This window comes from Sphaeramia orbicularis, chromosome 17 (genome assembly GCF_902148855.1).
Source record: "Sphaeramia orbicularis chromosome 17, fSphaOr1.1, whole genome shotgun sequence".
Classification (NCBI taxonomy): Eukaryota; Metazoa; Chordata; class Actinopteri; order Kurtiformes; family Apogonidae; genus Sphaeramia; species Sphaeramia orbicularis.
In genome coordinates this window covers 38,364,490-38,380,398 of record NC_043973.1, presented here as the reverse complement: position 1 = coordinate 38,380,398, position 15,909 = coordinate 38,364,490, and the positions used below count along the sequence as shown (strand labels likewise).

At 33.8% G+C, this 15,909-nt stretch overlaps 1 protein-coding gene across 1 annotated transcript; it reads left to right on the top strand.

The window, feature by feature from the left end:
- Window positions 1-663: 663 nt before the first annotated feature.
- Window positions 664-15,611, top strand: c8a (complement component 8, alpha polypeptide). Its single transcript, XM_030160631.1, has 11 exons — window positions 664-773; window positions 896-1,004; window positions 3,279-3,426; window positions 5,370-5,517; window positions 5,936-6,125; window positions 6,690-6,872; window positions 7,566-7,806; window positions 9,545-9,676; window positions 12,840-12,997; window positions 14,804-15,029; window positions 15,460-15,611. The coding sequence occupies exons 1-11, from the start codon at window positions 664-666 to the stop codon at window positions 15,609-15,611; spliced, it is 1,797 nt and encodes a 598-aa protein (XP_030016491.1).
- The last annotated feature ends 298 nt before the right edge of the window (window positions 15,612-15,909 follow it).

The following is a 15,909-nucleotide window of genomic DNA, read 5'->3' as shown; positions in this document are numbered from 1 at the left end:
ACACACACACACACACACACACACACCCTTTTTTTTTTATGTGTGTATGTGTGTGCACATATGAGTGCAGGTGTAGTGCTCTTATTTGGACATCATATTTATTGGATACTGTATATAACTTTTTTTTTTTTTTTAATTGTCATTGTTCTAATTTCGGTAAAAAGAGTAAAAAAAAAAAAAAAAGACTATTTTGAACGTAGAAAATACTACGCTGACAAATATAATTGTACTAAAAACCACATTCAGAAGAGAAGTTATTCACAATATTGAAACATTAACATGACTGATTAATAGTAAATTAGTGAAAAAGTTAGAAGAAAGTGACATTGATTTCTTAAAATTATGCAAATATATAAATAGTAGTTTTTTTTTGTTTGTCAAATGACACATATTTTTTGTTCATTAGGACATGGTGTTTTAGTAGGATGTAAATGTTTGCTTAAGTCAAGATGGGAAACAAGGGTTAGATCATCTAAAGAAACAAACAAGAAAAAAAAATTCCCATCTGTTGTAAGAGCATGTGAATGTGTTTACTCTTGATCAATCATTCACTTTGGTTTATCGGGATTGCATTGGTTGAAGTCTCTGGATACAGACACACACATTCCAGCTGTTTTGTGTATGGCTCTTTTTCATTATTTAGACTAGCTACTCATTTTCATAATGGGAATATATACTCGTTTACTCCTAGGCCTATGCACATTACATCTGGTCATCAATTTTAGCAGATCTGTGAATTCTGCCAGGACCCAGTGGACAACAGCTGATAACAGGTGCAGTATTTTTCAGTTCGCTACCTCTTACATGCATTAGATAAGATCCCGATAGCTGTGATTTAGTACATGCCACTGTGTGTATTAAAGTGGAACTGAAACGATATGGTTGTTGGCGGCAGTGGGGCGGCAGTGAGGAGCACCAGAGCTGTAAACAGACCAGTACCCATCAGCTGTAGGCTCGGAGGTTGGTCACCTTGGACTTCATGTAACTCCTGCACAGATAAAAAGGTAATGATATTTTTTAAAGCGGTAAATCATATTAAGCAGGAATTTAAAGCCACTTGTACAGAACGTTTATACAAACTGATCTAAAACCCTCTTCAAAACCTCTGCTGTTCAACCTGTCAGTAATTAATTAATCTGAGCCAATCCACCATTTTAAAACTATTGGTATTGGCAGAACCTGGTTTGGATCATGGATAATAGTTAATATGCATGATTGATGATTACAGTTGAAAAAAATAGAAATTGCATCCAGAATCACCTAGATTTATTGGCTAGATTGATGATCAATTCCAGATTTTTTGAAAAAATATTTTTTGTTCAGTTAGGTACTCATTAAATGCTACATGTTTAGCATATAGGTCTTAGGTCAAGGTAATATCTATCTATCTATCTATCTATCTATCTATCTATCTATCTATCTATCTATCTATCTATCTATCTATCTATCTATCTATCTATCTATCTATCTATCTATCTATCTATCTATCTATCTATCTATCTATCTATCTATCTATCTATCTATCTATCTATCTATCTATCTACCTATCTATCTATCTATCTATCTATCTATCTACAACAACACAACCACAAGCAACTGGCTTCAATGGGGGATTTCAGAAACCAATGGATAACGTCATGGTTCCTCCATCTATTTGTTAGATACAGAGTCTATATACCTGTCATATTAACTGTTTTAATACAGTATTTCATATAGTAGTCATTGTAATATTATGAACAAAATGACTATATTGTAAGTGGTGACCTGCGCATATCTCAATTAACACACTGGAAAAATCTAAATCTTACCAAGTATATTTTTTGCATTTCTCATCAAAATATCTCATCACACTTACAATAAGACATAGTCACCTAAAGAGTAACTTGTAAGTGAGATAGAAGAACTTATTTTTAGACAATAGAACTTGAAGATTTAGATTTTTTTTTTTCTTAATTCAAACAAAAAAAAATCTATCAATGGAACAAGTGAAAATTATCTTCGTAAGATTTCTTGAAATAAGATTTTCAAGATCTATTGTCTAAAAATAAGTTCTAATATCTCACTGGAAAGTTACTCTTTAGGTGATTATGTCTTATTTTAAGTGTGATGAGATATTTTGACCAGAAAAATACACTTAGTAAAATTTAGATTTTTGCAGTGCATGTCTTTACTTCTGTAACTTCTTCTGCTGAACAGCAAATATCCATTTGGTCTAGACGGCTGCACCCTGAGGACAAAGTGAAATACAATGAAATACAATCTGATTTTCTCATAAATCCAAGTGAATATCAAGTTTTTACCCCTCGGCCAACTTCTGGCCGAAGGGGTGTTATAATCGTTTTGTCGTCTGTCCGTCCATCTGTCTGTCCATTTAACGACATAATTGCATTTTCTGAAGAATGCATTGCGATATCTGCACTAAATTTATACTGTGGATGCATCTTGGCATGGAGCAGAAGCCTTTTGAAAATAGGTCACCTTGACCTACTTTTTCAACATCAAATTGACTTGGGCAGTTATAATATCTGAATACTTATAAAAAATATATATATGTAAAAAATGTTACATAAGCAATCTAATCTAAATTATAGGGCAGTAACTTTCAACAGAATCTTACACTATATTTGGTTGAGGGGTAATAACCCTATAAAGCCAAATGTATCATACCTGATACATGAGTTTTGAAGCCCTCTATATGATCAGTGTGATATTTTTTTTCTTGAAAAACCTGATGTATACATTTAGATACATGCAACTATACTTTGCCAATATTGAAAAGGAATTACCAATTTGTGAGACATGTTTGTGTTATATTATGTTTTTGTTTGTTCAAAAATAATAATATTTGAGCATTGAGACCTGATGTATCAAATAAGATACAAAATTGAAAATTGTACACGGAAATTAATATTTGAAAAAAAATTAATAAATAAATAAATTTAAAAAAAATAATAATTTCAGTAGTTCAGAAGGACCAATAAAGGCTCTAGGTTAAAAAAAAAAACTGGAATTTTCTGTCTATGATTTAATGGTTCAGGCTTTACAGGGTTAAAAGTGTGCAGCGCATGATGTTACTGCAATATGTAGAAATCAGATACACCACAAACAATATTCACTGTTTAGGTCCCTTTTAAAGTGAAAACACAGACTGCATTTGCCAATCTGTGGCGTTCTTCCACAGTGACTCTGTATGAACTGAATCAGTAATGGTCTAACTGGTGTAGTGTGTGACTATAAGGCTGGAAGTGCAAACTCTTTACTGAATCCATCTGTCTCAGTTTCGTTTCCGACACATGGAGAAGCCCTCACAGTTTGGTGGCACACAGTGCATTGAGACACTGTGGGAGAGACTGGCATGTCCAACAGCAACCACACAGTGTCTGGAGCCAGATTACTGTGGAGAGAGCTTCACATGCAAAGACTCAGGCAAGTCCGATGAACAAGCACTGGGATGTTTCTTAACATTTAACCCATAAAGACCTAGAGCCACTTTTGTGGCACTTCCCAAATGATTTGTTCCTCTGTATTTAACCTTTCTTATGTGATTTATCATAATTTATTATAACATTAAACCTCTCTGTTTTTTGTTTTTTAGTGAAAATCAGGTATTTTATTATATCTAATTCACTGATTATGTAGATGTTCATAAAAGCTCAAAGTAAAGTTGGGGGTTATCATGTCAGAAACAGAGAAAAATTAAGAAAAAGTGACTTTTTCAGCAAATATATCAACAACTGAACATAAATCAAGTGTGTCCATCCAGTGTCATTTATTGAACTCCATGGGTTTTACTGGTGAATCAATGTTGTGGAAGATGATGGTGTTTCCATGGTAACTACGCAGCCTCTGAATGTCCAAATGGGTCGTATCTGATGATCATGAAAAGACGACAAATTGTATTTTATACCAATTATTTACATGGGTATTTATTCACACTGGGTCTTGATGAGTAAATCTTTCTCTCTATTTCACCTTTCTTAAATCATTCATCACCACTTATCATAACATTATCCTCTGTGTTTTGCATTTTGTCAGTAAAAAACAGGTATTTTCCTATATTTATTTTACCTATCATGTACTTAAATCATCATGAAGAGATTACATTTGATAGTTCTTATACCAAAAACAGAAAAAAACTTGAGAAAAAAGTGATTTTTTCAGTAAAATCTATCATTAACTGAACATAATCCAAGTGTCCCCATCTACTATCATTGATCCAATTCCATGGGCTTTACTGGTTAATTAATATTGTAGAAGATGACAGTGTTTCCACGTTCACTATGGAGTCTCTGAACGTCCAAATGGGTCGTGTCTGATGACCATGAAAAGACAACAAACTGCATTTTACACCAATTATTTACATGGGGATTTATTCACACCGGGTCTTGATGGGTAAAGCTCTCTCTCTGTTTAACCATTCTTAAATAATTTATCACCGTTTAACATAACATTATCCTCTGTGTTTTTTTGTTTTTTTTTTAATTAAAAAACAGGTATTTTCCTATATTTTTTTACTGATCATGTACTTAAATCATCATGAAGAGATTACATTTGATGGTTATTATACCAAAAACAGAAAAAAACTTGAGAAAAAAGTGACTTTTTCAGTCAAATCTATCTGTGAGTGCGGTGTATAACTCACTAGCTGTGAACCTCTGAGTTCTTCTGTACGCGACACGTATCAGTAAACAAAAGGTCTGGAATCCTACTTTTCTGTTTGTGGTGTTTATTTAAAACTTAGACTGATACAAACAAAAGATGAATTTCTAAATGAAATTACAGGACGGTCAAAAGACTGTGATGCTCTTGGACTCCAGGCTTCTGGTTCCGCTTCTCTTTCTTTACATTTTTATAATCTTAGCAGCCAGTGGGATTGCATCACACAATGATGTCAAGACTTATGCTTATACATATAATATACATAAATTATTAATAAGAAATCAAATATAAATATAAATATAAATTTTTAACTGAAGCACAAAAAATGGAACTTAAAAACTGAACATAATCCAAGTGTCTCTATCTACTATAATTGATCCAACTCCCTGGGTTTTATTGGTGAATTAATATTGTAGAAGATGACGGTGTTTCCACGTTCACTATGGAGTCTCTGAACGTCCAAATGGGTCATATCTGAGTACCATGAAAAGACGACAAACTGCATTTTACACCAATTATTTACATGTTTTAATAGAATAAATGGATCAACACTTATTTAACATTTTGGATCAGTAGATGGTTTTGATCAGCAGTGGATCTTTGGGTCTTTATGGGTTAAAGTGCTTTATATGACTGCATGTGTATATGCATGTACAGAACGTGACTGTACATGTGAGAGTCCATTTACTGTTCTGTAAATCTCCACGCAGGTCGCTGCATCAGCCAGTCTCTTCGCTGTAATGGGGAGACAGACTGTGATGATTTTTCTGATGAAGAGGAGTGTGAGGAGATCAATCAAAGACATGACAAGTGTTCCACCCTAATGCCGATCCCCGGTGCTGAACGTGGCACTCAAGGGTAAAAACTACATTACTGTGACAGCTGTTAACGCTATTATTCACTTCACTTAGTTAAATCCGTGTAGAAGCTTTCAAGGCAACATAAAGCTTGAATTACGAGCTCTGCTGTAAAATAGATTCCAATAAGCACATAAATCGTGAAAACATCCACAAAAGAGGAATGTCAAAGTGCACAAAAACCCCTCTGCATTACATTCCTTAAAGGCAGCTAATTAAATCTTTTTTTAGCATTACAGAGGGGAAATTACTGTTATTTTTGCATAGAAAAAACATTGAATCCTTTGAAATGCATGTTCTAACGTACTAATTAGTGTATGTACAGTATAATTTTACATTATCTCTTTGGCTTCACAGATTTTTAATCATATGTCGTGTGTTAATTCCGTTGTTCATTTGGATTGTTCTGCTTCTCTCAGCTATAACATTTTGACTGGGGACTTTGTGAATTATGTGCTTGATCCAAACTACTATGGAGGAACGTGTGAATATGTCTACAACGGTGAATGGAGGAAATTCACTTATGATTCATTCTGTGAGAACCTGCACTACAATGAAGAGGACAAAAACTTTAGGAAACCATACAACTATCACACCTACCGCTTTGTGGTATTGAAGTATTTTCATTCATTTGCTTTATGCAGCTTAACCCTATAACACCGAACGTATCATATTTGATACATGAGTTTTGAAGCCCTCTACATTATCAGTGTGACATTTTTTTCTTCAAAAACCTGATGTATACAATTAGATACATGCAATACACTGATAATCCACCAGGGGGGAGGAATTCGTTCACCACAGGCCTTTCCAGTGACACTATAAGACTGTCATTAATGAGGAAGGAGGCAGAACTTTGCCAATTTTGAAAAGGAATTACCAATTTGTTAGACATGTTTGTGTTATAATATGCTTTTGTTTGTTCAAAAATAATAATATTTGAGCATTGAGACCCCATGTATCAATAATGATACAAAATTGAAACTCATACATGGAAATTGATATTTGAAAAAAATCATTTTTGGTTGTTCAGAAGGACAAATAAAGGCTCCAGTTTCAAAGAACTGGGATTTTCTGTCAATGATTTAATGATTCAGGCTTTACAGGGTTAATAAATGTTGTACTTTTGGTGTCAAAATGAGATATTTTGACCCACAGTCTGTCCTGTTACAGGCTCAAGCTACGTCAGAGGGCTCTCATGAGTATTTTGAGGACATGGTGAGTCTACTGAATGCAAGGAAAACCCTGGACTCCTCTAATGCTGGGTTCACATTGGGGATCGATCAAGTGGAATTTGGACTGAGTGGAAGCAGGGAATCTGAGTTTCTGAGCAACATGACTAAATTTAAAAGCCAGGTAAAAGACATCTCTATCCAGTACTGTAGATAGATGGAATCATGAGACATTATATTGTTAAAGGTGTCATATTTTGCTAAGCCCACTTTTATTAGTATTTGGTGCATTTATTTGTGTATTTGGACCCTAATAATTCAAAATGTTTGAATTTGAACCCTCCAGGTGCAGCAAAGCTATCTTTATATTCATTTTGGCGAGTGGATTTCTACAACCTGTTTCAATTCCTGCTTAATTTGTTATGTTTTGTAACTAGTTACATCATGATATTTGCATATATAAGGTCAAGACTTCTGACAAACATTTCTCGGAGTATGCCATAATTGTTTGTTGTAGTCCATACGGAAAATATGTCCAAACTTCCAGCCAGTTACCTAAAATGTTCAGTTGCTGGTTGAACAGTTTGGACAGAGCAGCACAGCCAACAACCTGGAGGGGGCGGGGCATGAAGTGGCTCATTTGCATTTAAACTACCTTTCTGGTGTCATTCATCAGAAATAGGGTTGAAGATGGACCTGTGGAGTTGAATTAATGAAGAATTCAGACCCAAACATAGCATTTACAGATTATTTAGACCACAGGGAAATGTTTTAAAATGCACAATTCCATTTAGAGAAAAGCAAAATATCACTCCTTTAATTAAACAGAAAATAAATTGAAAAAATTTTATGTATTTTGTTTTTTTTTTCTTCTCAGGATCTTGGATTTGTTCACCTTACATCCAAAGTGCAAACTGCCCTCTTTAAAATGAGAAGTGATAAACTGATGCTTCATGAGGATTTTTATATTGCCCTCATGGAGCTCCCGGAGCAGTATGATTTTGGGGTGTACTCCCACTTCTTTAACACATTTGGCACCCATTACGTCACAGAAGGATCTATGGGAGGAACCCTGGAATATGTTGTGGTTATCAACAAAACATCCACGGCACAATCAAGTACGGAAGGCCTTCAGTGGTTCAGTCTCAGTCTATGGACGAGGTCTAGGGTGTCTCAGATGGACATCCCACTACGTTTTGATTCACAACTTTTGAACCAGACAAGTTTAAGACAAATATTACACATAACACTGGTCTACAATTTTTAGAAATGATTTGCTTCAGAGATTAAATGTGCTAAATGTTACGTATTTTAATAAGATAAATTGGAAAATAAATGACAAAAGTGCCGGTTTGCTGATGTTTTCAAGGTATATGATTAAGTGTTATGACACATATATATTGGTTTATGTACATTTATATAATAGTTTTATAAATCTTCCACTAAATAGAACCTGTAAAGTGAATGTATTCTAATGTGCAGACAGTGTTTTGAAGTAGATCTTGTAGCTCTGAGACAAATATTCCTTTTGAGTCAAACCCATTCTCTTGTTAATTCTTGAATTTCACATTTTGACCCAAGGCTGTATCTTGGAAAGTTCAGCCAACCAGCATTTTTGACTTGATTTTTCTTTATCACTGACTCTCATGTGGTAAAATTTCATTACTTTTATTCTGGAAGCATTTTCCTTGTAGACCAGTGTAATTGGAAAGGTCTACCTGCCATCTTAAACATACTCAAAGGGCAAAATTTAGTTTCAAATATTTTTAAATGAAAAATATCAAAAACTACTGCGTCACAGATGGACAAAAAAATTAACGTTAATTTTTGGCAAAAATTGCAAAGTTCTCAAAGTGACGTTCCTGTGACATTTTCATTCTAAAATGTATTCAGTGTATACCTTAAACCCTCTATTTTACAGCCTAATAATTGGTTAGAGGAAAAAAATATTTGATCATACCTAAACGGCAAGAGTTTTGACAAATGGGAGCATCATGGATGGACAACAAAAGTAAATATCAAATTAAACATTTTTTTACTTCAATTATCAATATCATATACTTTTTTTTTTTATCACAATATTTACAACATACAAATAATATTAACATTATATTCAAATGTATTTTGTATAGATATATGCATTTATTAATTTTAAACACTGTGTGTTTAGAATATGACATAAATATTATAATAGTCAAATATCAATGTAGTTGGATTAAATTTAGTTTATTTATGAGAGTTTATGATATGAACCAAGAATGACGGCAGAAAACGGTCACTTTCCAAACATTCACACTCATAAATCTCCTCTTTTTTTTTTTTTTTCCCAACTATATTTATTAAACATTTTCAATGAACACAACAGACATTATATCAGTTCGTAACAGTCAATGCACAATCAAGAATGACATATCTGATTGTCAACACCCATCCCTTCCCACCCACCCAACCCACAGGCCAAAAGAAAAAAAATCAATCAATCAATCAATGAATAAATAAAAAATAAGGAAAAACATAAAAGAAAATCAAAAACAGAAACCATAAATAATGATAAAGGAACTCAAATCGTAAAAAAAAAAAAAAAAAAAAAAAAAAAAAAAAAGGTAGTATAGTACACAGAAATAAGAGAAGAAAGGAAAAGACAATCTCCTCAAATTTTTTTTCACAAATTTTTTCTCATTTCAAAATGCATTTTCCTGAAAATGTAAATAATTACCTACTCAAAAATATAAGTTTGGTGTAGATTATTGTAATTAAATTTTTTTGACCAGATGTTAACCTTCCCTTGACTTTGCCCACATGTAACTGCAATTGTAATGTGTTTAATTTGTGATGCTTATTCTTTTATTTTGACAGTGCTTACAAGTGAAATGGTTGGACGCTGTTTTGGTGGTTTCATTGGTTTCACTCCCAGTTCGGAGGGTCAGGAAAGTGTTGGGCTCCGTTTGGGGCGACAAGACTGCAACAAAGACAGTGCTCATTCTCATGGTGAGACAAGATTTCAGAAAATGTTCCAAACTGCCAATTTATTTTATAGTTTCATTTCATAATCTTATTAGTAAACAACATATACAATTTCAGCCTTGTATCTTCATTAGCTTCTGAGATATAAGAGCTTTAAAAGAAGTGTATGTAGGATTGTGGCCAAAACTGGTGCTGCAATCACATTCAAAATACTGTAGAACGTGGTATCCCCTCCCCCCTCCCCCCCAGACTAAGGGTTGCCAGATCCAGTATGAGGGTCTACTACAAGGAGCTACCATGGCAAGCAACGAGTCCTATACCTGGTGGCTCTCATTGGGCGGTAAGACTGCAGTGTCGGTCTCCAAATTCTTCTTCTCCTATACAAATCCTTGTTGCTGTTTTTTTTTTGTTTTTTTTTTTGTTTTTTTTTTGAGCTGCAGCTCAGCAGGAACTGGCAACCTAGATGCTGAAATACTACTGACTTTGTGATTGGCAGATAGGTGATGGGCGGAGCATCAGACCAAAACACACAATGACAACATAAACGTTACTTCTGGGCTGACACTTTGTTGAGCCGCATTATGTAATAAATTCCCATTATGTAATAAAACTTCAAAATGTAATAAGAATGCCACGTCATTTTGTAATAAAGCCGCATTATGTAATAAGCTGACGCATTTTGTAATAAACTACGTCAACTCATTATATAGTAAATTTTTTCACATTATGTAGTAAGTTGTTACAATTTGAGAAATTTATTACAAAATGCACTTGACACATTTTTATGTAAAAAAAAAATGTAATAACATGGTTCATGATGTAATGACAATCCAAATTAATATCATTTCATAGGAATTTAGAAGAAATTAGTCACAGGAGCTGCAGGTGATGGAATCTGAACTTCAACCACACAGTTTAAAGATTAATTTAGCACATTACATTTTCCTGAAAATAAGAATGTGTCAAGTGCATTTTGTAATAAATTTCTCAAATTGTAATAACTTACTACATGATGTGAAAAAAAAATTACTACATAAAGCATTGAGGTAGTTTATTACAAAATGTGTCAGTTTATTACATAATGCGGCTTTATTACAAGATGACGTGACATTCTTATTAAATTTTGAACTTTTATTACATAATGGGAATTTATTAAATAATGCGGCTCAACACACTTAGCTTTTCAAATGCGAATATTGTGGCTGGACAACTACTGTCAGTGATATCAGTATTTGAAATGAACATAATTCCTTAATGTCTGGTGACATTCAGGGCCATTTTATGATTACCTGGAACATAATTCTCGCATAAAGCTCCTTTAAAATGGGATGTGAGGCTGATTTTACTGTAAAAACCAGTGGCGCTAAGTCAACGCAAAATTTAACAAGTCATAACTATTCATGATGTGGAGGTGCACAATGACTTTAATCTCTGTGAAATAGGATCAGTACACGACAGTTGCATATTTGCCATGTTATGGTTTACTGAAAAGTGCATATGAAGTTATTTTTATTTGTGCTTCAGTGCAGTTTAGTTGTGTGGTGTATTTCTATGAATTTGTATTGACACACATCAGATCTGTCAAATTTTGGTGTTTACAGTCGCAGAAAAAATGATCCAACCATCCTTGTTTTCTTCAGTTTCTTGTTCATTTTAATGCCTGGTGCAACTAAAGGTACATTTGTTCGGACAAATATAATAATAACAACAAAAAGAGCTCATAGTAGTTTAATTTCAGAGCTGATATCTATTCATTTCCCATGGTTTTCTTGATAATAACCAAATCACTTTAGTTCTTACATCAATATCTATGGCATTGTACTGACAAAAACAGTGCTTTTACACATTCCATGTTTTCTTTTCTGTCTTTTTTAGTCGCATGATACACACAGGAGTTAGTACTTGATTGCATAGCCATTGTTTTTAATGACTTTTGATGGTCAAATAATTTTTTCCTGACTGTATTTCTCATGTCATTAGCAGTACTCATTTGTCATTTTGAGTTGTTCTCTAACAGAAATTATATTTTCAGATTTATGAGGCATTAAAACTGAGAAAAAAAATCCATATGCATATTGTTCATATATGTCCAGGTACTATTTATTTATTTATTTTTTTATAATTATCTTTTTATTGAACATTATAAAATACATTCCACATACAGCTGGTACATAATGGCTGAGTTTTTTTTTTTTTTTTCTTTCTCTTTCCACTCTCCTCCAAATGTAATATCTTTAAATTAAACATGACAATCAAAAAATAGAAAATATATTAAAAAAAAAAAAAAAAAGAAAAAAAAAAAAAAGAAAGGTAAAGACATCCTCATTCTTTTACTTTAAATCAAATTAGGGAATGATGACCATTCCTTTCCAAGTACGCAAATAAAATTATGCCCGGGACTTCGTGGTTCTATGCATTCCACCATACATTTTGCCCGGTTACGCTGACAGAGTTTTACTATGTTACCAGTGCAGGGAATATATTAAACCAAAACACATACACAAATATAATTGACAAGAACAAACCAAACATCTGTAGCATGAACTAGGGTTTTTTGTTTTGTTTTTTCCCACAATATACATCTCAGATAAAATCAGACCTTATTGGTTTTATGTACTCTATCCAGTTTTCCCAAATTCTTTTAAATCTATCCACTTCCAGTCTCAGAGAAAAAAGTTAACTTTTCCATCACATAAATATTGTGTATTACCTCAACCCAGTCCTCAACCTTAGGTACCTCATTCTTCATCCACTTTCTGGTAATTGCTTTTTTGCTTGCAATCAGCATTATTCTATAAACATGTTTGTCCCCAGATCTAGAAAAGTTTATGTCCAGTTTCCCCAGATATAGTACCTCAAATGTACATGGAAGGTCTACCTTCAGTACTTTTTCCATACAATTCTTAAGCTCCTGCCAGTAGCTACAAGGTACCATTTAAACATTTATATCACTAGAAAGAGCATGTCTGTGTTAAAGTATGGCCAAAATATGGAGGTGGTATCTTAATACAAACAACATTTATTAGGGTGTAAATGGTGTTTATTAGGGCTAATAACAGAGTAGTCAGGAGGCTTTCTCACATGGATGGTTTCAAATATTTTCGTACTGGTCCGTGCTTAACTAACGTGTGAAAGGAAGGATTGTTGCAGTATTGTGTCATCAGAGGTTTTTGGTTTTGTCCCAAAGGCCATGACTCTAGTTCAGCAGAGATCAAAGACATCATCACTCTTGTGAAGGGGGGGATCTCAGTCACCAGCAGTGGCTTGTTGACTATCAGGAACACGGACACCTACAGGAAATGGGGAGCGTCCCTCAAATACAACCCAGCGCTCATCGATTATGAGGTGACATACCATATCCTATCAAAAAATATAATTTCTCTGCAGTGTTTTATTAAGCAAAAAGCACTTAGGATGTTGGGAACAAATATGTTTTATGCTTCTGTGCTAATTAACAATTAGAGGCATTTGGGTTGTCTGATACTTGAATCTCATCTGATGCGGTAACTTAGGAATGCTTTCACAACATTTCTTCTCCAGTATTTAATTTAACCCATAAAAACTCAGTGTTACTTTTGTGGCAGTTCCAAAATATTTTTTTCCCTCAATATTTCAGTTTTCGTAAATCATTTATCACAGTTTATTATGACATAATCCTCTGTATTTTGTATTTTGTGTTTTTTCAGTGAACATCAGGTATTTTCCTATATTTAATTTATTGATCATGTAGATGTTCATCATGTGGATCAACATGTATTAAACATTTACATGAGGGTCAAGTCACACGCCTGTTGACCTTGAATCAAAAAATTAGAATTGAGATAATGATCTCAAACTTTTTGTAGTTCAGTAGTATAACATCTTAAGTTTCTAAATCCATTAAAATTTTTGCCAAAAAAGGATTTTCAAGAAAATTACGGAACGTTTTATACAAACTAAATTCAGTTCTCTAAGAATGAATAAAAACATAACTTATCACTGCTATAATTTGAAATCTCAATCATATATTTCTGCTTTCAATATAGTTTTATGACCTTTTACACACCCCTTTATCATTGTAAAAATCATTTTGTCTGAAAAATTGGTGTGAATTGCTTTTTTAAGCATTTTAATATCAAATGGTGCCGGTAATGTAGGGAATTTCACTTTTCTCAAAAACATGTTTTTTTTTAAATTACTTATAAATCAAATGAGCTAAACCAATGGAAATTTCTGAAAGAAAGCATTTAACCCTCTGCTTAAGCATGGCTTCATTGGAATTTAAGATCTTTTTGTCACTAATCTTAAAAAAAGATTAATTTTTTTTCCCTACATAACCAAAAATAGATCACGACATGAAATAGCTGGCATGTGAAGGATTTTTTTCTTTCACTTTCTATAGATTTAACTTTTCAAATCAATAATTATGATATTCTATTGTCTTCATATGGATTTGGTATACATGAATATTACATTCTCTGGAAAATATTTCCTCTTAGTTGAGATCAAAGGGTAGTTATCACAGGATATTGATGGGACTCAACTTGAGCAGTCTACTCATGAGTGGATGCTTCTGGTCGTTAGCTGCTTGGGTCTTTATGCACTCAAAAAAATAAGTAGGCCAAAAATGTTGACTTTATGTATTTTAATTACATGTAAATTTTCCATGTAATTTTATTACATAAGTTTAATGTAAAGAGTTGCATTTAATACAATGTTTTTTCTATCATATTGAGTCAATATGAATAAATTAAATACCTTCAGTCAGATTTGCTTTAGTTAATGCAAACTTTTACATAAACTGTGTTTGACTGTGACACTCAGCCTTTTTATGCGATCTAGTAAATAAAGTTTACTTTATTTGTTTAGCTTCACTTTATACTAAGCATATTCACATTATGTTTGACTTTTTCGGATAAATAAACTTTAAATTTCATATATTTCAGTTACATTTTACTTTAAAATATTACTTGATGTTTATTAGAGCCAAGAATCATTTTTTTGAGTGTGGGTTAAAGTATATTTGAATATGATAAGACATAGAGTACATTTCAAAGTATGTCATAGGTGCAGACATACACAAAACCACCAGATAGTTCAAATTCAATTTTACCATTTTCTGCCACCCTTGACCTCACTTCCTTTTTCTGTTTTTATCTCTACATCACTCAGATTATGCCAATTTATGAGCTCGTTCGCCTCAGCACGGCTGCTGAACATGTAGGGGCTAGACTGGCCAACCTGCAGAGGAGCTGGGACGAGTATCTGCAGCAGTTCCACTCCTGTCGGTGCGCCCCCTGCAGACACAATGGGATCCCTATCCTATCAGGAACCTCCTGCAGCTGCCTCTGCAAGTCAGGCTACCAAGGAGAGGCCTGTGAGGAAACGATGAGACGTGGTGAGACTTCAGTGAATAGGAAACAGTGGAGATGATTTATGTTTGAGCTGGAGTCAAATAGGCAGATAGAAGTGGGATGTTTTATTGTTTGTTTTGTGTGTGTTTTATTTTAGTGCTGTGTGTTTCTGTATGTAAAAGACCAGTGTGGCATCCTGTACTTCCTTCTATTTTGACCCTTTGAGCCTTGACCTGTAACCCACTGCACTTGCAGACAATGAAAACAAATATTTTGCAAATGCTGAAATTCCTGCATGTTGTGTTTTCTTGTTCTCTGATTTGATTTCCGTTCAACTGCTGACTGTTCAGGTCACTGTTTCACCACCTCTTTGGGTCAGAGGAAATAATGTAGTAAAAACAGAATGGAGAAATTTCCTGTTTACAAACTCTTTGCTCGAACATGGCTTAAGATCACTTCTTTTCTGCTTAACAGACAGGAGGACTGATGGGTCGTGGTCCTGCTGGGGGCCGTGGTCAGTTTGTGCATCAGGGAGAAAGACTCGGACTAGAACCTGCAACAACCCCTCACCTGATGAAGGCGGGGCAGCTTGTCTTGGCTCCACCTCCCAGACTCAGCGCTGTTAAAAAAAAGATTTCAACCACTCTGATGCCCTCATGGCAGGGGTGTCAAACTCATTCTAGTTCAGTTCCACATTCAGCTAAATTTGATCTGAAGTGGGCCAAACCAATAAAATAATAACATAATAATATCTAAATAATGTCAACTCCAAACTCTACTCTATGTTTTAGAGCAAAAAAAGTAAATTTACATTATGAAAAGGTTTACACCTACAAACTATCCTTTCAAATGATGTGAATAACATGAACAAACTGAAAAAATAAGTGTCATTTTAACAATATTCTGCCTCAGTTTATCATTTAC